The sequence below is a fragment of the Mesoplodon mirus genome (genome assembly GCF_964341445.2).
Source record: "Mesoplodon mirus genome assembly, chromosome: X".
Lineage (NCBI taxonomy): Eukaryota > Metazoa > Chordata > Mammalia > Artiodactyla > Ziphiidae > Mesoplodon > Mesoplodon mirus.
In genome coordinates, this window is record NC_138981.1 from 96,276,089 (window position 1) to 96,302,355 (window position 26,267).

Genomic DNA, 26,267 nt, shown 5'->3' on the forward strand with positions numbered 1-26,267 from the left:
CTACTTAAGTATCCAAAAGATGGTCTGGGAATTGTCATTGGAACACTGAATTCCAGTATATTTCTATCATTTACGTGGACAGGACTGTATATTTGAAATCAGTGGACTATTCCAAAAAATTTAGATTGTGTGGTAGCCATGGGTATGTAACCTATTTCAGTTTTTACATTGCTATTTTTTTTATTTTTTATTATTTTTTAATTTATTATTTTTAATTTATTTTTATTTTTTTATTTTTTACTTATTTTTATTTTATTATTTTTTATTTATTATTTTTATTTATTATTTTTATTTATTATTATTATTATTTTTATTTCCAGTTGCTTATAGGTCATGTCACTCTGTTAATTCTCTTAAGCACCCTAAATTTGATATGCCCCAAACTAAAATCATATTTCTCCTTTTCATCCTTCTGAGATCCTTATCTCTGTTAATGGTGTCACCATTTAGTCAGTCTTCCAGGCTTTAACTCTTACATCTCCAACCCTTTATATATGATTGGTCACCAGGTACTCTCAGCTTTACTTCCTAAATGGCTCAAGCCCATTTATTTGTTCTCTTAGTTTTTTTTTTTTAAACATAAGTGCATGATAAGAATCTACTTTTTCTATCAGCAGGACTCAAGACATGATTCTTGCTCTCGAGGAACTCTTAAGTATAGTTGAGGAGGAACTATATATTCATGCGTCCTCTGCCTGAAAAACAGTTGGCTATTGGTAGATGATAAATGCACTTCTGTAACTTAGTATTCTTTTCTCATCTTGATTAGGTATTGGGTCTAGGAAACATTGTCATCTTGCACATATTCACTTCCTACTCTCTTTGACTTGACTTCAAAATATCTAGTATGTCTCTTGTTCAGGAGAAAGATGTGACCATCGCATTATATGGTGAAGTTTGTAGGATCAAGCATTTATAGGAATGGCATCTAAAACATAGTAGTGCTGATCCTATGTAATGTTCTAATGGTATTTAAGGGTCTGTCAAAGAATGGTACCTGTTGGGGATTTTCGGACAAACATGGTGTTAAAAATCAGAGGTTTATAAACAGCAGTAGTTATAGTGTTTTCCAGTAAAAGATTACATGGAGAAAGGTTTAGGATAACCACCAAATCACACTTAACTCCTTGTTAAATGGTTAATTCCTTACATGAATATTCTAGCACAATATTGTATAGTTCTTTGAGTTCTTATGATTTTTGTTGGTGGCTAGATAAAAGGTGTGAGCAAAACAATCTAGCTTCAAACGGGAAAGTAAAATACATGTTTCTTGACGTTGATATTGATTCTTAAAAAATATTTTGAGGGGTTTTTATACCGTCATGTCTCATCTATTTTAGTATTTCACTTCTAGATCCTTATTGTCTTTATGAACTTTTACTGGATCCTGGCTGAAATTATTTATTATGATTGACACTCTGTCATGAATTTTCCTTTTTTTATGTCCTCCCCGTATGCCCTGCGGTGGAAACGCAGAGTCTTAACCACTGGACTGCCAGGGAATTCCAATGTCATGATTTTATTTTGATGGCTACAGTCCTGCTTTCTAAGGCAGTAGTTCTTAAGCTTTTTTGCGGTCATGAAACCCTTCAAAATACTTTAAACTATTGCTTCTCTCTCTACTCACACATATACATATTTTGCTATGAATTTCAGGGAATTTACAGGTACCTTGAGGCCGCCCCAGGTTAAGAATCCCTAAACAGAGGCCAACTTCAGTAATTCCTTGGTCATTGTTCATTAGTATTTGATGGTAACTATTAGACTCCTTTATAATTAAACCCTCTGATTAAATACATTTAAGTTTAGTAATTTCCAATTTTTATAATATAACACAAATTATAAATTTTTCTCTTCATTTAAAACGTGCCAAACAACACATTTTGACACTAACCTTAATACTTTAACTCAGTATCTATAACCCATAATGTCTTGTGTAGTACTATTTCTAATTGATAAAAGGAACTAAATGAAAATTATTTTCGTTTGTAGTAATTATTTTAGGATATATTACATTGGGCTATCTGGTAAAGCAATACAGTGTTGTAATTTACTCATTTGCTGTTAAGTGTGCTTCTAAAGTATTTGCTGAACTGATAGTCACTGTTAGAATGATGTCTGTGAGAGGCCATATATTGCATCTTTGTTACTGTTCATTTCCCCTTTTGTCCAGAACATTTTCCCCCTTTTTTCCACTACTGTATGAAGTGGGTGGATAATACACTCCCCAAATTTAAGAGTGAAAACCATTCCTAAATTTTCAGCCTAAGTAATTTTCTAGATTTCAGTTTTTCCTTTTGTGAATTAGTTAAACTAGCTTGCCTCATAGGTGATTTCTAAGACATTAAAACAATTGTGTGGCATGTTTGAAAATAAAAAATGTTGAAATAAGACATTTTCTCTTGGTTAGAGTTTTCGTTTTAAGAAGTAGGAATAGGCTTAGAGATATTTTCCTAGAATTCACAGTATATATATAGTCCTAAATGATACAGAAAGCAAAATCTTCATTGAATTTCATATTTAAATTCATATTCAGTCTAGTTGGGGTTGTAGTTAGAGAATTGAAGTTTACTTAGAGGTTTAAGTGCATGAGTCTTTTCAGTGCATCAAAACAAAGAAAAGAATGTTCTGGTCTTTATTCTCCCTTTCTTCAATCCCCTGTCTGTCTGTAGACTGATTGGACACTGCAAGTAGCTTAAAAAAAAACAACAGAAAGCAACCTTCAGTATTTCTGTGTCAAGATGATATATTTTTAAAGAATACTGTTTTCCTTTTTTTCTAATCTGTATTAGAGTGCTTCAGGTGAAAGTAGGGAAGAGAGGGAAATGAAAGCAAGTGGCTCTTGGTAATGTTTCTTCTGTTTTGCATATCTGAGCAAGGATAACTGCTCTGGGAAATCAGTTCTTTTTCTTTATTGTCTCCTTCCTAAAACTTGAGGAGGTTGAATAGGGCCGTATTGGCCAAATTTTGTTTTGGAACCATTGTATTTCTTTTCCTCATTAACCTTGCTTTGCTAATTCTGTTTAAATGTTCACCATGAAAGGAAGTGACAGGTTCTAGTTTCAGAGTGCTATTAAAACATGTTTTAAAAAAAGACAGTTTTCCATTATATTTTTCAGTAATGAAAGGCCTTAAAAAGGTTCTGTAGAATTGCAGAGCTATTTCCCCCATTGCCCCCATGTTATTTGGTACTAAAAATAGTTAAATGATTTAGTATTAAGTTTTTAAAAAAATACGAATTGCCTTTTCAGCAGGTTGTTACAAGTCCTTATATACATGTATCTATTGTTAATTTTTTCAGCTTTGTTGAGATATAATTGACGTGTAACATTGTCTAACTTGTGTGTCATAATGATTTGATGTATGTATATAGTGAAAAATGGTTACCACAATAAGTTTAGTTAACATCCATCACCACATATAGTTACAAATTTTGTTACCTTTAAAAACCTAGGTCTGTTTATTTCATTTGATAAGGTAAGATTTATCATTCATTTTTATATGGGCCATTCAGCCTCACAATTTGCCAGGATGATATGTTAATCCCCCTATAAGCTATTTTTATGGTTAACGTTGATCACAAATTTGATCCTCTAAAGGGAGGGCAAATCTGTTACCCACCATTGAATCACAGAGAATCACAGTTCCTTAGACCTGAAAGAGAGCTTAGAGATCATACAGCCCATCTCCTTTATTTTACAGATAAGGAAACTGATGCAGAGATTAAAGTGGCATAACAAAGTTCATAATATTCTTTTCATTGTACCATATTGTCTCTCAGAAATTAATAACTCAGAAGCTTCATTTTTATACATTTACAATTATACATTTGCAACTATACCATATATGTCACAGACAATGTATGCTTTAAAAAAAATTCTGGCATATACCTCATCTAATTGGTTGAAACATGAAGGAGTGTTATCTTAGAATTAAAACTATCAGTATTTATATGTTGTACTTCAAAGAATTTCCCTACTTCATCAGTGAAAGAAGAAATAGGCAATTCCAGTTAAAACAACAAATCCCATTTTCAAGTTGAATTACAGCATGGAAAGTAGTTGTAAAATTAAAGCACGTCAATTTTATGACAGGTCAAATGATAATTTTAAGTTATTTTTATTTTCTTCCATTTGTTTTAATCTGTACCCACAGTACAGTGCTTAAAAGGTCTTTAAGGCAATTATTTTTCTTCCCATTATTTTCAAGAATTTAGGTGAAATTGTTCTGGTTCTTACCATTTTTTTTTCTTTTTTTTGACCAAAGAATAATTTCTTAGTGAACCACTTTATTTGGCAGGTAGCAGTTAACAGCAGTCAATACTTAAACACTTATGTGCTACGCACTTGACATGCAGTATCTTATGTAATTATTCCAACAACCTTAGATTTAGACCACAGAAAAATTCCTGGAGTAACACTTCTCAAACTTTTAAAATTTGAAAGCAGTAGCTGTAGTGCATTAAAAACCATTAGTAACTTGAATGCTGAAGTTACCTGTTTAACTTTGACTTGGCCTTTTCCTAAACCATTTTTCCTCTTAGGGAAAGACCAGGTCAAAGTTAAGCAGGTAACTTTAGCATTCCTTGATGCCTTTAATATTGCTAATGGGCATATGAACCTCAAAGACAGGATTATAGTAGGTGGCCTTGAAACTCTCTTCTTAGGAATACTTAATAACTTGTGGAACACCTTGTTCTAGAGCACTGGTTCCCAAAGTTGTGGTCCTGGGCTAGCAGCATCAGCATCTCCTGAGAACTTGTTAGAAATGCAAATTCTTGGGACCCACCCCAGACCTGGCTGAATCAGAATTTCTGGGCATGGGGTAATCTTTTTTTCAAGCCCTTCACTTAAGAACCACTGTTCTAGAGGTTTGCAGGATTGGAGTAGTTTGCTGTGGAAAAATAGCCAGTTTGGATTTCAATGCAATAGCTATTTCAAAGGACAGTATTAAATACTATGAAATTGCTTTCTATTATATACAGGATGAATTCTAGTATTGTCCCACAGGTCTTTTTTAAAAAGTCCTATTGTACTAATTTGGGGAACATGACTTGTACTTAACCATCTCTGAGTCCTTGTTCATATCTTTTCTTATTTAGTATGCAGTTCCTCTTTATAATAATTATGCAAGAATCAGGAGACAATATATAGTTCTAATCCTAGTACTATTGCCAATTGGATGTGAAAACTTGGGCAAGTCTTATAATTATTTGAAACCCATTTCTTCATCTGTAAAATAAGAGGTCCCTTTTAGCTGTAACATTCTACTTATCATTTATTTTCCCAGTTTATTATGCCAGTCTGTTTCTTGCTCACTTTATTGAATTTTTAATTTGTTTTATTATTTCTTAATACATGTAAATATATAAAATTTTAACTAGTTCTACAAGGCTTATAACAAGAAACAGCAGTTCTATGTCCCATTCCTCCCCATCTCTAATCCTTCCTCCCGTAGGTAACCATATTACATTATTTTATATGTTTTATAAGTGATATTTTCGAAATTGTTTTTTAAATTTAAATACCATCTGTAGACTTCCTACTGTGGAAGAGAGGCTTTATCTCCCTCCTCCCTTGCTTCCACGGTGGGAAGTCTATAGGTGATATTTAAATTTAAGAAACAAAAACAAATTTAGTTTATCAGTTATGGTGAGATCTGTTTTCAGTGTTGACATTATTATGATTCTTTGAGTACAGTATTCACATATGAGCCATGTAGTAAGTGTTGATTGATTACATTTCTATAAAACTGTTTACCTCATTTCTGTTTTTTCATTTGCTCAGTTTTCTATAGAATATTCCCAAACTCTCCAACAGAGGTGGCCATCTTTCCTAGTATGTTTAAATATGCTAGGTTATCTATGACTTTTATTATTATTTATTTTTTAATATGTCTGTGCTGGAGTTCTCTTTTCTTTTACCTGAACTGGTTGTTCTCTATCTAATCCTGCTTAAAAGTCTGTCCTCCTGGGATTTCCCCTTTATCCTTATCTTAAAAATTCCTTTTGCTTCTCTCCTGTTGGATCTTCTGTTTCCAGGATTCTATGTGCCCCACCCCTTTTTGTGGTTTAACTCCTTTATTTTGGTTTCAGATATCCTCCACTAGCTTTCTGACAGTAAGGCACAGTTTTTTTAATCTTTCAAGTTTGAAAATGCCTTCTTCTACTCTTCCATCTGATTGATAGCTTGGTATAGAGTTCAAGGTTGGAAATAATTTCCCCTCAAATATTGAACTTCATTGTTTTCTAGCTTCTAGTTCTTCTGTTGAGAAGTTTATTGCTATTCATAAGTGTGATCTTTTGTTTAAGACCTGTTTTTCCTCTCAGAAAGCTTTAGAATGTTGTTATATGCATTGCAGATCATCTTTTTTGCTTTCATTGTTCTGGCTACTTCATGGACCTTTTCAATCTAAATATAGACAGTCATATCCTACAGTGCTAGAATTTTCCTTACATCATCATCATCATTAGTTTTTCCTCTCCGCTTTCTTCATCTCATTTTGGGACTCATGTTAGTTAGATATTGGCTTTCCTCAATTGATCCTCTAATTTTCTTGTTTTTTCTCTCCAACCTTGTCTGTTTTGTGAGCTCCTCAACTGTAAATTCTATTCCTTCTACTATTTTTGTTTTATTTATTTTTAAATTTAAATACAACAAAATTAGCATTTTTCATGTACAGTTCTATAAATTTTGAAAAATGCATAGTCATGTAACCACCACTACAATCAAGATACAGAACTCTTCCACCACATCCATAAATCCGCTCCTGTCATCCCTTTGTAGTCAACCCTTTCCTACAATGCTAACTACTGGCAGCAACCAATCTGCTTTTCCTTCCTATAGTTTTGTCTTTTCCAGTATGTCATATAAATGCAGTCATACAGTATGTAGCCTTTTGAATCTCTCCTTTTGCTTAGCACAATGCATCTGCGATTCACACATGTTCTTATATATATCCATAATTCATTATTTTTTTATTGTTGAGGAGTATCCTGTTGTATGGATGTACCACAGTTTGTCCATTCACCAGTTGAAGGATGTTTGGATTGTTTCCAGTTTGGGAGGAATCATGATTATGAATAAAGCTGCTATAAATATTCATGTACAGGTTTTTGTGTGAACTTAAGTTTTCATTTCTCTTGGATATTTACCCAGAAGTTGCTGTGTCATATGGCAACTCTTTTATTTTATAAGAATCTGCTAAACTATTTTTCCAGAGTGGCTGTACTATTTTATATTACTACCAGCAACATATGAGAGTTTCAGTTGCTCTGCATCTTTGTCAACACTTGGTATTGTCATTTAAAAAAAATTTTAGTCATTCTAAGATATATGTAGTAGTATCCCATTAAAGATATACAAGTGGCCAATAGGCACATGAAGAGATGCTCAACATTATTAGCCATCAGGGGACTGCAAAACAAAACCACAACAAGATACCACTTCATACCCACATAGGATGGCTATAATCTAAGAGATGGACAGTAAGTGTTGATAGGATGTGAATCGGGAACCCTCATACACTACTGATGAGAATGAAAATAGTGCAGCTGCTGTGGAAAGTGGTGACAGTTCCTCAAATGGTTAAACATAGAGTTACCATATGATCCAGCAACTCTATTCTTGGGTATTACCCAAAAGAATAGAAATGTCCAAACAAAAACTTGGACATGAATGTTTATAACAGCCTTAGTCGTGATAGTCAAAAAGTGGAAACAACCCACATGTCTGTCAACTGATGATGAATGGATAAATAAAATCTGCCTTAACTATACAAAGGATTGAAATACTGATACATAGGTGCTCCTTGAAAACATCATGCTAAGTGAAAGAAGTCAGTTACACAGGACTGTATATTGTATTCCATTTATTTGAAGTGTGCAGAATAGGCAAATATGTAGAGACAGAAAGTAAATTGGTGGTTGCATGGAGTTGGTGGGGATAGGAGGATTGGAGGCTGATGGTTGTGGGATGTGGGGTTTCATTTTGGGGTAATGTAAAATTGTGGTGATGGATATACAACTGTAAATATACTAAAAAAACACTGAAATTCACCTTTTAAGTGAGTGAATTATATGACATGTGAACTATGTTATAAAGCTATTAAAAAATCACCAGTTTTAAGTGTACAGTTCAATAATTCTTAGTGATTATGCAAAGTTGTGCAAACATCACCACAAAAGAGTTTTATAACATTTTTATCCATCAAAAAGATCCTTTGTGCCTGTTTGCATTTAGTACCTATTCCCATCTCAACCTTAGGCAACCACTAACCTGCTTTCTTTCTCTGTAGATTTGTCTTTTTAGTATATTTCATATAGATGGAATCATATCTTTTGGAATCATGCCCCTTTTGCATCTGGCTGCTTTTACTTAGGATCCAGTTTCTCCATGTCCTTGCTAACACTTGTTATTGTCTGTACTATTTATCATAGCCACCCTAGTAGGTGTGTAGTGATGTCTCATTGTGGTTTTAATTTGCATTTTCCTAATGACGTTAAACACCTTCTTACGTGCTTATTAGGCGCTCCTATATCTTTGGTGAAATGTGTAGTCAGATCTTTGCCCATTTTTAAATTGTATTGTTCTTTTCTTATTGTTGATTTTTGAGTTCTTTTATGTATTTTTGATACAAAGTTTTTTTGTCAGATATGTATCTTCCAGTCTGTGGCTTGTGTTTTCACTCTCCTAATAGTATCATTTGCAGAGCAAAAGTTCTGAATTTTGATAAAGTCCAATTAATCAATTTTTCTTTTATTATATCATATCTAAGTTCTCTTTTCCCAACTCAAGGTCTTGAAGATTTTCTCCTATGCTTTCGTCTAAAAGTTTTGAAGATTTGTTCTACATTTAGGTCTTTGATCCATTTTGAGTTAATTATTGTAGAAGATGTGAGGTATAGGTTGAGGATCATTGTTCTTATTTTGCATATGGATGTCAAGTGTTCCAGCAGCATTTGATAAAAACACTATCTTTTCTCTATTGAGCTGCTCCTGCACCCTTGTCAAAAATCAATTGACTGAATTTGTATGGGTCTCTTTCTGTGTGTTTTCTTTGTGTGTTTACTTTCCCTTTCCTCTATCTCTCTTTGTCTTCCTGCCTCTAATTTTTCTTCTCTGTTTCCTGCTCTTTCTCCTATTTTCTGATTCTCTCTCCCTCTCCCAGTTTTCCCTTCTTCTATTCTCTTTTTCAAAATGAAGTGTATGGGTTAATATTGATTGAAGCTTTATATACCATATTTTTAGTATAAATAACAATAAATATGAAGAATTTATATTTTTCTCTACAAGTGAAAAATGCCAAAAATGAATTAACTTTTTCACTATAATTCAGTTTTTCTCAGTGAATTTATGGTCTTAAAGAACGATGGTGATCCCTCTTCCCAAACCATGTTTCAGAACTTTTGCACCAGTGTTTTGGTTTCTTTGAAAAATAAACTAGTCAAGGTAATTTCAAATTGGCATGCTAAAGAAAGTCAAGATTTTATTTTTTCTACCATGCTTTTATTTCATTCCTAAATTGTAAAATTGTTTATTGATGCTTTTCCTGTTGGAGGCAGTCATGATTACTGGAGCCACAGATACCAGAAAAACAATTCTGAAAGCAGCTTAATTTTGCAGCTTCTCCAAAGCCAGCTTTAGATCTATTTATTTCTTAAAACACTTAGAAAAAGTAAGAACGGAATTGGATTTGGGCTTTTAAATAACACTTGACAGTGGAATCAAGTAATACAAGTGACCAGTGCTGTTTTTGAACCTTAGAAAAGTACAGTCGTATTTACTTTGGTTTTCTCAGAATTAAGAGCAGTTTTTCCAGAAAAGTACCCTAAACATTGAAACATGCCTCTCATGTCCAACACCTCTAGTGTGGTGCCACAGCATTTTAAATGTAGCCTATTAGCAAGTTTGTGGGTAAGATATTTCTTCCATTAAGCTTCATTTTAAATTTTCATTGTTTGCATTTTCAGAGAAAGACACTTTTTGCAATTTCTCTTTCTGTTAATGTTGTATGGTAGTTTGGAGACATTAGTCAAGAATTGTATCTGTGTTTTCTAGCATAACTAATGGATTTAATTTCTGTGGTCCTAGCAGAGGGTTATTATTATTTAGGAGAAATAAATGAGATTACTTAAACATCATACCTGAAATATCCAGATAACTTGCTTTGGCACTTTACTTTGCTTGAACTGTGACCTCTGCCCTTTTAGATCAAGGGAGTCCCCCTCTCCCCCCCATTTTCTTTGTTTCTTAAGATAGTCTTAACACAAAAGCTTACTTAGTTAATTACGTTCAGATTTTTTTTTCCTCTCATCTACATGAAACTATGATGGGAGCAGGGAACTTGGGCAGAGACTGGTTGAAAATTCGGGCAGAGATCTTAAAGCAATGTAATGTGGGCTGGGCTACATCATACACACCTGAGCCTTATTGCAGTCCCTTTGCAACCTCGTGCAGCAGTTGCCTTGAGTTAAGCTGCAGACTCGGCATCCTTTTGGTCCCGAAGCTCAGCTGCTTGTGCATACTTCTCTCAGCCTTGGGCTGGCTGGGTTAATCCCACCCTTCCCCAACAAGGTAGCTCTGCAAGTTCCTTCTCGCTCCCACATCTCCTCAAGTCAAGTTCTCTATTCCTAGGAGCATCGGCTCTTCCTCTTCTTTTCACAGGGTCCCGACTTAACCTGGACCAGCCCTTTGCTTCTCCTGCTCCTGAGAAGTGCCAAGATTCTTCAGCGCTGACTCCAACTGCCTTCTCGTGCCTAGACTTTGGGCTGCTTTCTGGATACCTGCATAAGCAAGCCCTGTCACTGCTACCCATTCCTACCTGCACCCTGCTTTTTCCTTCTTGCCTCACCTGTGTTACTTTCTCCCCCTCCCCAACTCCACCCCCTGTGCACAATGCATAAAGGATGGAAAAAGTACTGCGGCCAGAAGTCTCTGAATGAGGCATCAATGGATGAATATTTAGGCAGCTTAGGGCTGTTTCGAAAGCTGACTGCCAAGGATGCCTCTTGCCTCTTTCGGGCTATTTCGGAGCAGGTAAAAGGAAAACAAATATATCTTCTCTATGCTGAGTTTTTGGAGTTTGAGACTTGGCTCAGTACTGTAGCTAGAAGACCTGTAGCCCACCAAAACAAAACAAAACAAAAATTCCCTTTTCCCTATTTAAAACATCAGGGTCTCTCTGCTTATTAGCTTGGTGCATGCCTTTGCTGATTAGTTCAAATATATTGCTCTGCCTTTGCTATCTTCTCTGTTTTCTAAATGTCACTTTGGAATGTAAGAGATAAAGTAATGGGGTTAAAGAAAACTTTGAAATGTATTTTGATTCTTTATAAGCAGCACCTTCTTCCTCTAAATTTTATGCCTAAGGAAAAATTTATAGGTTGTGCCCATAAGTAGTAGAAAGGGGGGGCATGACAGAATTATACCTCTTCCATATCGCCAAAGATGACAAAAACAGATTTTAGTAAGGTCAGGACTTAATTTCCCAATTTCCTACATATGTTCTGAATAAGGGGAGGACATGAGTGTCCAGTTCATAGTCTTAACTTAAAAGCTTCTGTTTCAAATAACTGCTGACAGTGAGCTGGTCTTTCTCTTCTTTTTTAGTTGTTTTGCAGCCAGGTCTATCACTTGGAAATCAGGAAGGCTTGTGTCTCATATATGAGAGAAAATCAACAAACTTTTGAGTCTGTAAGTAGAATACATACCTAAGGGAGAGTTGTTCATAGAATATGTAGCAGGTAGGAAATGAATTTTGAGCACCTACATATGAATATCATATCCCGCCATCTCCTCTCAATAGCAAATATTTAATTTTCAGTTGGCTTCCTTCCTCCTAGCTAGCATGCTTCTGGATCTCCTCCCAGAATTAGATTGTTTTGTACTTTAATTAAAAATTAAGAAAGTTATTCTTTATCCTTCCCACTGTTTATTCCCCCCCACACCCAAAAAGTCACATTGTGGCTGTTATCCATATCACAGTTTTCTTAAACAAGTAATCAGTTCACGAGGGCTTTGGCTATGTTAATATTTTTAAATGTGTATTTTTAAATTTTTATAAATGGGAGCCCCTTGTGTTCTTTCTTATTTCTATGCACAATGATAGTCAGCCAGTCAACTTGAAGAATCTTGTAAAACTTAACTCTAAGGAAACAAATTATTCCTGAACATGTCTTTCCATGTGACAAACTGTGGTAATTGGAGCTCTGCCACTAATGATTGACTTTAAAACAACTTTTAGAAGACATCTTCGTATATGTTGAAGTATTTGAATTCTTGTTAACAAAATAAGGTTTTATCAAGGTCTGATTTGAAGTGTGCCCTTTCCTGTGGCTGTTTTTTTTTTTTGTTTGTTTTGTTTTTTTTTTTTTTTGCTGTTTGTTTTTGTTTAAACATTCCTAGCCCTTCCAGTACTATTTGTTCTCCTGACTATATTATGGGTATTTGCCTGCTGTTCGAAGTTTACTCTTAATTATCTCAACAGGTTTCTGTGAATTTTAAAACTATATGAAGCCTTCTTGATTTTAAAGCTTATTACCTTGAAGTTAATTAGCAGTCACCACACCTGGGGAAAGGATTATTCGTGAAATTACTTCAAATGCAAGACCGTGGTGTAAAGCAGTGCATCTCAAGTGTTTTCGTGCATACAATTCACCTGGGGATCTTGTTAAAAAAACAATTCTGATGCACTAGATCTGAACTGGGGCCCAAGATTTCCGCAGTTAACAAATTCCTGAGTGATGCTTGCTGTTGTTCAAGGACCACATTTTGAGTAACAAAGATGTCTGTAAAATTTTAAAATCACATGGATGAATCTCAGATTAATTATGCAGAGTGAAAGGAGCCAGACCTCCCCCAAAAAAGTACATACTGTATGATTTCCTTTATATAAAACTCTAGAAAATACAAGCCAATCTGTAGTGACAGAAAGCAGATCAGTGGTTGCTTGTGGGTTAGTGAAGTTATAGAGGGGCACAAGGAAACTTATGGGGGTGATGGATATATTCACTATCACGATTGTCATGATGGTTTCATGGGTGCATACGTAAGTCAACTTATTTGTGCCATTTAAATATGTGTGGTTATTGTATGTCAGTTATGCCTCAAAACTGTTTAAAAAGGGAACTGAGAAAAATTAACATGATTTTTTAAGTCTAGTGATATACATGCATGGAACTAAATGTATATTATATTTCCTGATTTTAATTTTTATTGAGGTATATTTTGCATATCATAAAATTCACCATTTTAAGTTTAGTGTTTTAAGTTTTGGCAATAATATACTCATGCAACTGCCACTGCAGTCAAGGTACAAAATATTTCCATCACCCAAAAAGTTCCCTTGTTGCCTGTGCTTTTTTTGAAACTAGTGAAATTCCTTTTAAAGTTCCTCAGTTTAACTTTGTAAATGCATTTCTGCTGTCAAATTTGAAATCCTTATAATTATTGTGCTTGCTTGATTTATGAAAATTGTCGTTACTTAAGTTGGCATTTCAAAAGAAACTCCAAAGGCATACTGTTTGATGAAATGCACTGGTATGTGGATAAGCCAGGACCAGTTCCTAAGATAGTTTTATAGTCCAGCTTTTCTCCACTCAACTTTTGTGTATGTACAAATCTTCTTGAGGTGCTGTGCAAAGTAGTCATTTAATACCATAATTGTTCAGCTGAACAAAAACTCATTGGAGGATAATATTGCAGAATATAATCAGATTTCAGTAATGCTATGTATTTGGTTAAGTCAAGTTTGTTTTATTTTTGAAGTATGTGGAGGGATCTTTTGAGAAATACCTGGAACGGTTGGGAGATCCCAAGGTAAGATCAAATATGGGGGTTTAATCTTTTCAGAGTATTTGGAATAGTAGCCTAAATATCATTCAGCTGTGTCACTTTAGCTAGGCCCAGTCTATTTTCTTAAATAGCCAGCTGTGTTGAATCAAATAGTTCTTGCAAAAGTTTAGAGGCTGGGAATTGACCTGTTGTTTTGTGTTGAATATTGAAAATTGTGTGTTAACAATTTTATCATCTATAGACTAGTGAAAGAGTATATATACACTACTTGGGAACAGGACTAACCCAAGCCTTTTCACTTTAATGGGGGAGGGGGATGGCAGTGAATGTTACCAGGAGGTCATTATTTTTTTTATTAAACAACTCCCCTGATTTGTAGTTATCCTTCTTTTATGTGGGAGTAAGATTCATAAACATAATTAAAAATAATTTTATGTGATTAAATTAATTCCATAGTTCTGGACTTAACACATTTACTAAATACCCTGCTAACTTCGTATTCTTACACTAATTACATTTTTATTGTGTCTTTTAAATCTCCCATATTCCTGTCCTTGTTACTTAATAGCTAACTAAGAAGATCTTTAGGTCCAATTTTTTCTCAGAATAAGTTTATGTTAATAAGTAACTATCACAGTATCCCAAGCCTCAAAGCAAGTTATAGTGTGTTGTACAAATTCTTCACCTACAACAGTGCTAAGCATCTAAAAAAACAATTGTTGAACTTGCAAAAACTTTTACCTCCTAGATACAGAATGCTTTTAAAAACTTTATGCACTGTTTATGTTTAGGAAAGTGCTGGCCATCTGGAAATAAGAGCTCTTTCTCTAATTTATAAGTAAGTTGTATCTCTCTCTCTTTTTTTTTTTTTTCTTTTAGAGAAAGCGTGTGTGTAAGGTTTCTAATAAAGTCCCTTTAGGACTGGGAATATTTGAGATTTGATGTATTGATAGTCAAATGAAGTGGTCTAAGCAAAGTCAGTGGCGTAATTTTGGGGTGGAGAACTACATTTGTGTCCGTTTGAATGGAAGAATAAAGGGCTTTAAGAACTGCTAGTACTATTCCTGTAGAAAATCAGAATACTTATCTTAGAATTTTTGTGTATTTAACTTTGTTCCTTTTGTGCATGTGTGCTCAATGGGGCACTATCACTTCCAAGAGTGTAGAAATTGTTTCCCGAGGACAACAAATATTAGATATTACATTGGTTTATGATCCTTCAAAGGGTCACAGTATGAAAACAGATATACAGTGTATCTGTAGTATTAAAATTTTATAGCAAATTAAGAAACATATGTTTTTAAAAGGCTCTTTAGGGAGGCAGTAATGGTGGAAAAATTTGAAAAACACTGCTGTACCGCTTTGGAAGTTCTGTTTTGGCCTTTAAAACTGCGAAAGTGGCATTTCTGAAAGCTGTAGGTTATATAATGTGGGTTAGAGGCTAGTGGGAATCTTGTTCCTATAAGGAGTTGGATCTGTGTAAGACTCCACAGTTCTTAGGATGGTGAGATGGCGCATACCTTGATAGAATCAGAACCCTCTTGTATGGGGACTTGTTCAAGTTAGTGTTTTGCAGTCTGCTCATTCCTCACTAAATCCAGCAAGAAGTAGTACAGAAGAGGCATCGAGCAGGCAGCTAATCAGCTGTTGCTTTTAAATCAAGGACAACCTTTTAAATTGGCCTGCTTTTTGTTATTTTGTATGGCTCTTGGCTAAGAATGCTTTTTAAAAAATTTTAAATGGTTAAAAAAAGAATAATATTTCATGACATATGAAAATTATATAAAATTCAATTTCACTGTCCATAAATAAAGCTTTATTGGAACATAATCACGTACATTTGTTTATGCATTGTCTATGGCTGCTTTCAGGCTACAAAGTCGAAGTTGAGTAAATCGTATGGCCTGCAAAAACCATATGTTTTTTATCTGGTCTTTTACCAAGAAAAATTTGCCAACACCTGCTTTAAATAAATGGGAGCCTCCAAAACTTATATTCATACAATTGGCAATTTATCTTCTTTATTCCTCCTTTCCTCAGATTAAGATACATTTTAAAAATGCATAGGACTTTAGGGCCAGTTAGCTGTCTATGTTGAATTAATATTTATCCTCTTAAACATTTAGGTTATTTTAGATGAATAAGGTAGGCAGTTTAAAAGCACAAATCTTTGTTCTTATAACTATTTCTTGCATATACTAAATTATCTCTTTTCATCCATCTTTGTTTTCTACCCATGTAGTCGGGATTTCATTCTTTATCGCTATCCTGGCAGGCCTCCAACTCATGTCACAGATAATGGCTATGAAGACAAGGTAAGATAAGTGAATGTTTACTAAAATAAAAAATTGAATGATGCTGCCAGCTTATCATTAAGAAATCATCCTTTTAAACCTAATTAATGAAAAATAAGCACAGTCTAAAAGCCAAGCTTTTCTACAACTAGCCTTTTCCTCTCCAGTTAGTCAGCCTAAGTATTGTTAGCTATCTTTCTGAACAAACCTGATCTTGTCACTCCTCTGTAATAGGAAAAAAACACCCAAAACCCTAATTGACTCTTCATTGACTAGAAGATAAGGATCAAACTCTGAAGCTAGACATTCAGTAATGTATAGGGTCCCAAACCTTCTTTCCAGCTTCATTGTCCTTCAACCTTAGTATATCATGCAACCAGAGAGTCCGACTTTCATGTCTCTTTTCCTTTGTATCTCAGATGTCAATTTCTTTGAAACTTTACCAACTCCCCTGGAGTTATTTCCTCCCTTTTTGTTCCCCTAGAATCACCCAGGTAAGTATAGTGTTTATCACCTTGTATATGTTTTCATGTCTGTTTCTCTCATGAGTCTGAAAGTTTCTTAAGTGCAGGGACAATGTGCTACTACTGTCTAGTAAGGTGCTTGGAAAATAGTAGGAGGTTGTTTTGTTGGTTGAGAACTCTCAGCAGGTAAACAAATTGTTCTTTAGCATACAGTTTTTCTTCCAAAAAGTTTTTAAGAAAAGCCTTCTATCCAGATGATTTGATTAGTGAATGTAGATTACACAGTATTTGAGTTTTGTCTTGTTTCATACCATGGAGCAAAATTCAGGCAGCATTTTGATGGTAAAATAATACTAGATACTGGTAGAACTGTTAGAATGTTACAGTAATCTAGACAGAAGACCTGAACTAGGCAAGTGGCATTAGGAATAGAAAAGACTGAATAGGATGCAAGAGATAACTTAGAACATAAGTATAAATTGGGGCATGTTAATTATTTTACTGATGGTACTGCCAATTTGTTCAGTAAACATTAAGCCCCTGTAGTGTACCAGGCAGTTTACTGGGTTTTGGGGATACCACAGTTAATACAGCAAAATCCTTGCCCTCTAAGGGCTCAAGAGGCTATGAAGACAGACATGTAAATAAATACAGTGAAGTGATATGTTTTATAATAGAACTATATGCAAAGAGCATATAAGAAAAAGCCCTTCACTGTGCTTTAGGGAGTTTAGAAAGTTTCATGGTGGTTGTGACATTTAAGTGGAATATTAAAAAAAATGAGTCTAACAAGTATAAAGGGCAGTCTCTTCAGAGGAAACACTATATGCAAAGGCATAGAAGCAAGAGACCCTTGGAGACCTAGTAGTTGGATGGGGGGGAAGACAGTGCTGAGAAGATAGGCTAGAGGGATGTAGTAGGCTATGCCAATAATTTGGCTTTTCATTGTACAGAATAGTCAATTGAAGCTTTTTTCCAATATTTTATTATGAAGGTTTTTCAAACATACAGAAAAGCTAAATGAATTTTACATTGAGCATCCATAAGCCCACCACTTAGTCCACTGCTAATATTTAATATCCTTGTTTTGTCACATATCTAACCACCCCTCTATCCATGCATCAATCCATCTTAAGTTTTGATGTATTTCAAAGTAAATTCAGACATTAGTATAATTGTCCCTTAACACTCAATTCAGAGTTTTTAAGCAAAGGTGTGACATAATCAGACTTGTTTGAGGAAGAGGCGTGTTAGCTATTGTGTTTTAGCAACTGTACACAGCATTGTCTGAGGTGAGATTTAGACAGTTAGATCTTTACCAGGAACCTTTAAACCTGCAGTTAATTTTTTTCTCCATTTTATTCTGAAATTTTTCATACAGAGAGAAATTATAAGACTTGTATAGTGAACATCCATATACCTACCACCTAGTTCCTATAATTATACAGCTCTGTTTTCAAATGAGTCTTATACATTTTACAGAGATATTTTTGAGCTAATTAAGGGGAAAACATCACCCATTGGGAACCATAAGAATACAAAAATGTAAGACCTTTTTAGTGTGTGCAGCCATGAGAATATCATGTGTAAGTCTCATCCATACACATATATAGAGAGAGCTAATACTTATCAGCAGTTGAGTATTTGCATTGCACAGGATACTGTATATATGTCTGATTTGGGAATGTACAAAGCGAATGTTAGTTTATACTGAAATTGAAGTATGGAAGAGCCAGGTGGCAGCAGGGTACTTCTGTTGTGCGACACCTTGCTTTGCCTAAAACTTAGTTGCTGTATCAGTTCAGGCTCCTAAGATTTATATTTGAATTGTTTGTATTTTCAAAAATGACTTTATTAAAAGCAGTGAACATTATTAATAAGCTTTGCATAAAATATAATTTAGAGCAAATTTTCAAAGAAATAAATACCTAATGTTCACCCTAGTACATTTCACCTTTTTAGCTGACTTAATTCTGCATTTTACATAGTTATCCAGTGTCAAAGTGAATGCTACTGCAAACTAGCCATTTTCACTCAGCCAATTTGTTCTATCTAGAAAGAGTAGAAAAACACTATATTTAAAACAAAATGAAACCTGTATCTGGAAATGTAAAGTCAAGTTTCTGTTCATGCTTTTCAATCTCATGTGCTTCAAAGTAACAGCTGTTAAGTTTGGGTGGGTATCCCAATTTCATTCTCTATGTATTTATTCATTTATTATTTTTTATGTAGATGGGCTCATACTTAACATTCTGTCACTTGTTCTTTTCAGATATTTATCCCCATCAGTCATATAGATCTACCTCATTTTTAACTAGTTTACTGCCATTACATCCCACCTTCCCACCCCCAACAAACACACCACTCACAAGTATTTATGAGAAAATTATTATTTTATGTTGAGATACCACCAGGAACATAAAAGCCATCATGCTTTAGTTTTGCCTATTCCAATCAAAATAGAACTTCTTGCCACTTCAATAGAGAAATTGTATACTCATCTTTGGTTTTTTTTTGTTTTTTTTTCTTTTTTTTTTTATTAGTTTCTGCTTTATAACAAAGTGAATCAGTCATACATATACATCTGTTCCCACATCCCCTCCCTCATGCATCTCCCTCCCTCCCACCCTCCCCATCCCACCCCTCCGGGCGGTCACAAAGCACCGAGCTGATCTCCCTGTGCTCTGCGGCTGCTTCCCACTATCTATCTACCTTATGTTTTGCAGTGTATATATGTCCATGCCTCTCTTTCGCTTTGTCACAGCTTACCCTTCCCCCTCCCCATATCCTCAAGTCCATTCTCAAGTAGGTCTGTGTCTTTATTCATTAGAGAAATGCAAATCAAAACTACAATGAGATATCATCTCACACCAGTCAGAATGGCCAGCATCAAGAAATCTAGAAACAATAAATGCTGGAGAGGGTGTGGAGAAAAGGGAACACTCTTGCACTGCTGGTGGGAATGTGAATTGGTACAGCCACTATGGAGAACAGTATGGAGGTTCCTTAAAAAACTAAAAATAGAACTACCATATGACCCAGCAATCCCACTACTAGGCATATACCCTGAGAAAACCATAATTCAAAAAGAGACATGTACCAAAATGTTCATTGCAGCTCTATTCACAATAGCCCGGAGCTGGAAACAACCTAAGTGTCCATCATCGGATGAATGGATAAAGAAGATGTGGCACATATATACAATGGAATATTACTCAGCCATAAAAAGAAACGAAACTGAGCTATTTGTAATGAGGTGGATAGACATCTTTGTTTTCTTTCCTGCTTATTTAGTCATCAGTTCTGGTTAGCTGGGTTCCTTTAACTAATCCTTACTAACTGCCTCTGGTTATTAACCTTTCTTTGTTGGAGTTCCCAGTTCTTCTAGTCCAAAGTACAAAAGGCTTCTCAGCTCAAAATCTGCTCACTGTTCTTTTAGATTAATAAACTCCTCTTAAATGCAAATACCCCTTGGGGTCGGGTGAAACTTTGCAACTTAAACTTTATTGTGGGTTACTTTAGCTTGATACTCCCTCTCAGTACTTTGAAATGGATTATACTAATAGAGTTAGAGTTGTGATTGCAAAAAAAGACTAGGGAAGAATAATAGACCTGCGGTCAGAGAACTTGTTCATTGGGAGAAGTTAGCCCAGGGTAGTGTAGGAAAGTAGAAAAAAGAGTGCTTAGGATAATTTTCTGCCAGGGAAATTTGGTGACACTATCCTCTCATAGATCACAGAGAATTGTCCTTGGTACCTCAGGTTGTTTCCAGAGATGGCTTCAAAATGAAATAGACTTAATCACTAGGGATTACATCCCTTACACAAGACAGAGGTTTTTGAAGAAAAATTCAAAAAGGTTTTGGACCTGTTATATAAACAGATTTCATCACATGGAGCCAGGGAGCATTTTTACTGAAATAATTTGATTAGTAAGCCTGGCCTTCGAACATTGTTTGAAAAAACTAGATATTGAAGGAATCAGCTAAGAAATTAACTCATTTTATAGCCATCTCAGTGCCTCAATTCTTTAAGGAAGTCTCCTATAGCATATTGATATATTGCTATTCAATATAGTGGATAACATTTTGAATAAATTGAATGAAATTCCTCCCCCCATAGTCTAAATTTGGGGTATTTGACCTGTTTTCTCCATTTTTAGAAGTTAAGCTGGGTCGTTTGACTTCTGTTAGGCTTCCTATTCTTTTTGCTCAATTTGTAAAAGTTCCCATCTTCTGCAAATTCATAAATCAGGACTTGTTTGGTATATTATCAGGAATGTGATTGAGGCTCACACTGTTGCCTTAGCAGTGATTTTAATCTTGACATTTAAAAGTCAGTCTTACCTCCCTTAGCATGATAATCTCTAGGTCTGTTCATGTTGCTGCAAATGGCATTATTTCATTCTTTTTTATGGCTGAGTAATATTCTGTTGTATATATGTACCACATCTTTTTGGAAGTCAACCACATACAAAGATGGTAAGAAGGTTACAAGACAAAAGTAGTAAAATATCTATATCCACAATAAACATTAAGGGATACACAAAAGAGATGTAAAATATGATGTTAAAAACAGTAATCATGAGGGAAGGAGAGTAAAAATGCAGGGTTGATAAAATGCATTTGAAATTAAGAGATCAGTTTAAAATAATCACGTGTAAATATATATATATATATATATAGAGAGAGAGAGAGAGAGATTGCTATATATAAATCTCATGCTAACCACAAACTAGAAATCTGTAATAGATACACACACATAATAGAGAAAAGAATCCAAATGTAACACTAAAGAAAGTTATCAACTCGTAAGCAGAAAAAGAAGAAAGGAACAAAAAAGAACTATAAAAACAACTCCAAACAATTAACAAAAATAAAAAAGGATGGAAAATTGCGTCAAGAACCTGGAATAACTAAAACTCTAATATACTGCTAGTATGAGTATAAATTGCACAACCACTTTGGAAAACTGTCTTTTTTTTTTTAATTGAAGTGTGGTTAGTTTGCAGTGTTGTGTTAGTTGCAGGTGTGCAGCGGGGTAATTTAGTTGTACATATATTTTTTTTTCAGATTCTTTTCACTTATTAAAAAATTTTTTTAAAGAAATAAAAGTCACTGTCAAGAAAATCTGATTATGGGATACAGCTTTCATTTATCTGTATTTGGATTTTAAACTCACTTTTTCCCCAGCCTTATTGAGATTTGATTGACATGTATGCTAAGTGAAATAAGTCAAACAGAGAAAGACAACTACTGTATGATATCACATATGTAGAATCAGAAAGTCACTTTTTTTAAAAAGCAAATTCATTTAGTTTATCAATTTCTGATTAGCAACTTAATTTGAAGTATTTCATGGTTGTAAGAAGTCTAACATTCACTTAATTGTTCTGTGTGTTTTTTCTTCAGATTCTACTCTGCTGTTCAAGTAATGGTCATTATGATTCAGTGTACTCAAAACAATTTCAGTCAAGTGCAGCTGTTTGTCAAGGCATGTGTAGGCTTTATAAATGTTTGGGTGTGCTTTCAGATGATTTGTTGCTGATCTTTAAATTGAGGGGCCCACCATAAGTAGCTCTTTTAAAACTTTGTTGGCACCTATTGAATTTGTATACTGGGTTATAGCTATTTTCACATTGTTATAAAAATTCTTATTTTGACAATTGGAGTTTTGGTCATTTTTTCCTTTAGCTGTGTTGTATGAAATTCTCTATAAAGATGTGTTTGTTGTGGATGAAGAAGAGTTGAAGACTGCAATTGAGTTGTTTCGAAGTGGTTCCAAGAAGAACAGGAACAATGCTGTGACTAGAAGTGGGAATGTCCATATTGGCTCCAAGAGTTCAACTCAGGATAGGTAATAAAGGGAAAGGGGATGTCAGGTACAAGATCATGATGTTTCTGTGTATCATTTGGAAGTGGAAGGGACCTGGCAAGCTTATGACTTAGTGTATTTATATAGTTATCTCTTGACATTTGCGGAGGATTGGCGCCAGGACCCCTGCAAACACCAAAATGCTTGATGCTCAAGTCCCTTGTATAAAACAGTGTAGTATGTGCAGTTAGCCCTCTCCATATCCATGGGTTCTGTGTCCACAGATTCAACCAATTCCATCCGTGGCTGATTGAATCTGTGGATGTGGAACCTGCTGAAATGAAGGGGCCAACTGTATATACACACACATGTATGTATGTATGTATGCTTGTATGTACAGGGATATACATTTTTTAATGGGGGAAGAGAAGTTTTACCAAAAGATATGTTGCATTGCGAAATGCTCAGGCTTTGGGGGTTTGGTCCAAGTCGGAATCCATTTTTTTGTTTTTCTCCTATTAACCTGTCTTGTGTCAATTTTATTATTCGTCCAGCCACAAGAACTCAAGAGGGGTAGGGGGGAAATTTCCCCCTCCTGACACATATCTCAAGTCTGACTCCAGAATCAGTTTTTTAATTGCTAGAAGAGACTTTGGAACTACAATCCCATGATTCTCAAACTTATATATGAATTACTTAGGGCGCTTGTTAGGCAGATTTTGGGGCCTCCTTTCAAAATTGGAGGTCAGAGTAGGGCGAGGGATCTACTTTTTAAACAAGTACACCCAAGTATTCTGATAGAGGTAGGCCATGGACCACACTTTGAGGGAAAAAAACCTGATCCTAAACCAGCACCATCATTTTGTAAATGGTAACTGAGGTTCAAAGTGGTTACTTGACACATACATCCAGCTAGTAGAAAAGAATCTCTCAGGCTAAAGGGGAGTTTTAGGAGCTTTTAGTGTCTGCCTTTGGTACTCACTAGGAGTATACACTGTGGCCTCTGAGGAAGCAGCTATTATTGAACAGATTTAGTCAAAAACTTTGAGATAATAAAGTAGGTGTTGTCTTATATTTCTCCCTGATTCTTCTGTCTGGAAATTCAGATAGGCTTGGTGCTAGTCAGATATAACCTTGTCTTTTTGTTGTCTTGCAGTTCTATTTCTTGAATGTTTAATGCTTTTTTTTTTTTTTTTGATAAAGAGGGTTTTTTAAAAAAGCTTACAATCGGCCCTCCCGATCCACATGCAGAACCTGGGGTGGTGGAAGGCTGACCGTGAGGGACTTGAGAAACTTGAGGATTTTGATATCTGCCAGGGGTCCTGGACCCAATCCCTCATGGATACCGAGGGATGACTGTATTAAGGAATGCGGGGGGCGGGTGGCAACCATATATATCAGGGTAGAAGTTACTTCATTCTTCACTGATTATTTGTATTAAGAACTTGAGGTTTACAGAAACTAAAGTAGTAGGAAGGCAGGGTGTATTAGTTATCTGTTGCTGAGTAACAATATTTCCACAAACTTGGCAGCTTAAAACAACATTCTTACCTCATAATTTATGTGGGTTAGGAATCTGGGCACAGCTTATCTGGGTCTTCTGCTTAGGATCTCACAAGAATGTAATGAGGGTTTTAGCCAAGATTGAGTTCTCATCTGGAGCTTTGGGGAAGGATCCACATGGTTCTTGGTAGTATTCAATTCCTTGCAGCTGTAGGACTGAGAACTTCAGCTTTTTGCTGGCTGTCAGCCAGAATAACCCTCAGCTGCTTGCCACATGGGGTTGGTGAACATGTCTGCTTGCTTCCTTATAGTCAGCAAGAGAGGCACTACATTCTTATATAGTGTAATGATATACATCCTGTCTATTGGTTAGACACAAACTTGGAGGGAAATCATACAAGAGTGTGAACACCAGGAGGTGGGGATCATAGTGACCATCCTGAGATTGTGTCCCCACAGGAGGTATGAAATATATAGGAGGTATTTGTAGCACGTACTTAAAAAGAGGAAGCATAAATGTAAATGCTGGGATGAAAAAGTATTTGCCTCATTTTTAGAACTGAGCTACTTTACCACTAGATGGTGGTATAGTCATTAGACTTACGACTTAGCTACTGCATTTATATAAAGCTCTTTGTTCTAAATCTTTTCAATTAGGACTGAAGAGTGGGGTGCCTGCTGCAATGTTGAAAATATACCAGAGGGGTACAATCAAGGAACAGAAGAAGCAAAGGTTTGAGATCTAGGGCAAAGAATTTTCATAATCTTGGCTTGCAGTATCATAACTTAAACTAGTTAAGGTCAGATGGTCCATTTTAGTTATATGGGGTGGGGGAAGAGCTGATGTTTTCCTTCGTGTAAGTCTTGATCTGAAATGTAAAATTTGTGCTTAATGTTCTCTGAATTTTTATTCCTATGGAATTGTAAGTATTTTTCAAAGCTAACTCTGAACACTTGAGAAATTTCAGAAGCTGTTGTTTTCAAGTTAAAGTAATATTAGAAACCCAATAGATATTTAGTTTGTAATCAATCTTCTGATGCTGAGGTTTCTTTTTGTCATTAAAGAGAGTAAGGTTTATTCCTATTTTACTCAGAAAATAGGTAGTAATCCTAGTTGGAGAAACAGGAGGAATTTTACCACCTGTATAGGTCTAAAATCAAGCAGACCTTCAGTTTGAGACTAGCTAAATAGGGCAGATACTACTAGAACAATCTCTGTGTATGCCCCCAAGTGCTGGTAATTTGGAAACAGTATGGAATACCATGAAATTCTAGGAAAGCAGAAGAAAAAGGTAATTCTTTTGGAAATTGTAGCAGATTTTGATCAAAATGAAGTAACCTTTTCAGATTTGTCTAGGTGTCTAGGGTACAGAAACACTTGAACTTGATATGCACCTCTGTATGCATATCAAGATGAGACTTGTTGAATAGCCCTGACTGAATCTTTAATTCTGGTCTGTGTTGCATTGATTTATGTATCTCCTGAGTTATTGGCTGCTTTAGACAATATTTCTCTTCTGCCATCTATAACCTTTTAGATTTCTGCATATTGCTTATTTAGACTCCTGATTTTTAAAAAACACAGTAAAATTTATTGCGGCTTTTATTTCTTTTTTTTTAATGAAGGTTTATTTATTTAGGCTGTGTTGGGTCTTCATTGCAATGCGTGGGCTTTCTCTAGGTGTGGTGAGTGGGGCTACTCTTCGTTGTGGTGTGCAGTCTTCTCATTGCTGGGGCTTCTCTTGTTGTGGAGCATGGGCTCCAGGTGTGCGGGCTTCGGTAGTTGTGGCACATGGGCTTAGCTGCTCCGATGCATGTGGGATCTCCCCGGACCATGGCTCGAACCCATGTGCTCTGCATTGGCAGGCGGATTCTTAACCACTGTGCCACCAGGGAAATCCTATTTCTTTTAATAAAGGAGGACAGGCCTATATGTACATAGTTTTAAAAAAGGAAGAAAAGAACCTTATTTCTTCCTTTTTCATAGAAGGAAGACTTAAGGATGGTGAGTTTGTAGCATGATTATTTTTGTTTTAGTCTCCAGAAAATCCATCAAAGATGCTCTTCCCTTATAAGGTGCTCAAAGCCCTGGATCCAGAAATCTATCGTAATGTAGAATTTGATGTTTGGCTGGACAGCAGAAAAGGTAATGAAACATCAACAGGATATTTTTGAATCCTGACAGATCTAGGAGAATAATTTTGCAAATTTTTTTAATAAGAGGTGTTTTCAAACTACTGTTATAAAAAAAACACTTTTATATGTTTATATGGTACTTTTTAGCCTACTCAATACATGATTTACATTCAAAGGAGGAAACAAATAGGTTTAGAACTGGGGAGGGATCTTTTAGAGTCTGATGTTCATCAGGGACTTCAACTGTGCAAAGACTGTGTGTCTT

At 35.3% G+C, this 26,267-nt stretch overlaps 1 protein-coding gene across 1 annotated transcript in view; it reads left to right on the forward strand.

Moving 5' to 3' along the window:
• The window catches only part of ALG13 (ALG13 UDP-N-acetylglucosaminyltransferase subunit), a 79,758-nt gene that overhangs the window by 9,195 nt on the left and 44,296 nt on the right, over positions 1-26,267 (forward strand). Inside the window, 12 exon segments of the mRNA XM_082610728.1 lie at positions 10,664-10,672; positions 10,674-10,795; positions 10,798-10,883; positions 10,886-11,035; positions 11,609-11,692; positions 13,766-13,816; positions 14,584-14,630; positions 16,035-16,107; positions 21,961-22,048; positions 22,243-22,405; positions 24,524-24,599; positions 25,904-26,012. Coding sequence (XP_082466854.1) covers positions 10,664-10,672; positions 10,674-10,795; positions 10,798-10,883; positions 10,886-11,035; positions 11,609-11,692; positions 13,766-13,816; positions 14,584-14,630; positions 16,035-16,107; positions 21,961-22,048; positions 22,243-22,405; positions 24,524-24,599; positions 25,904-26,012 — 1,058 coding nt within the window.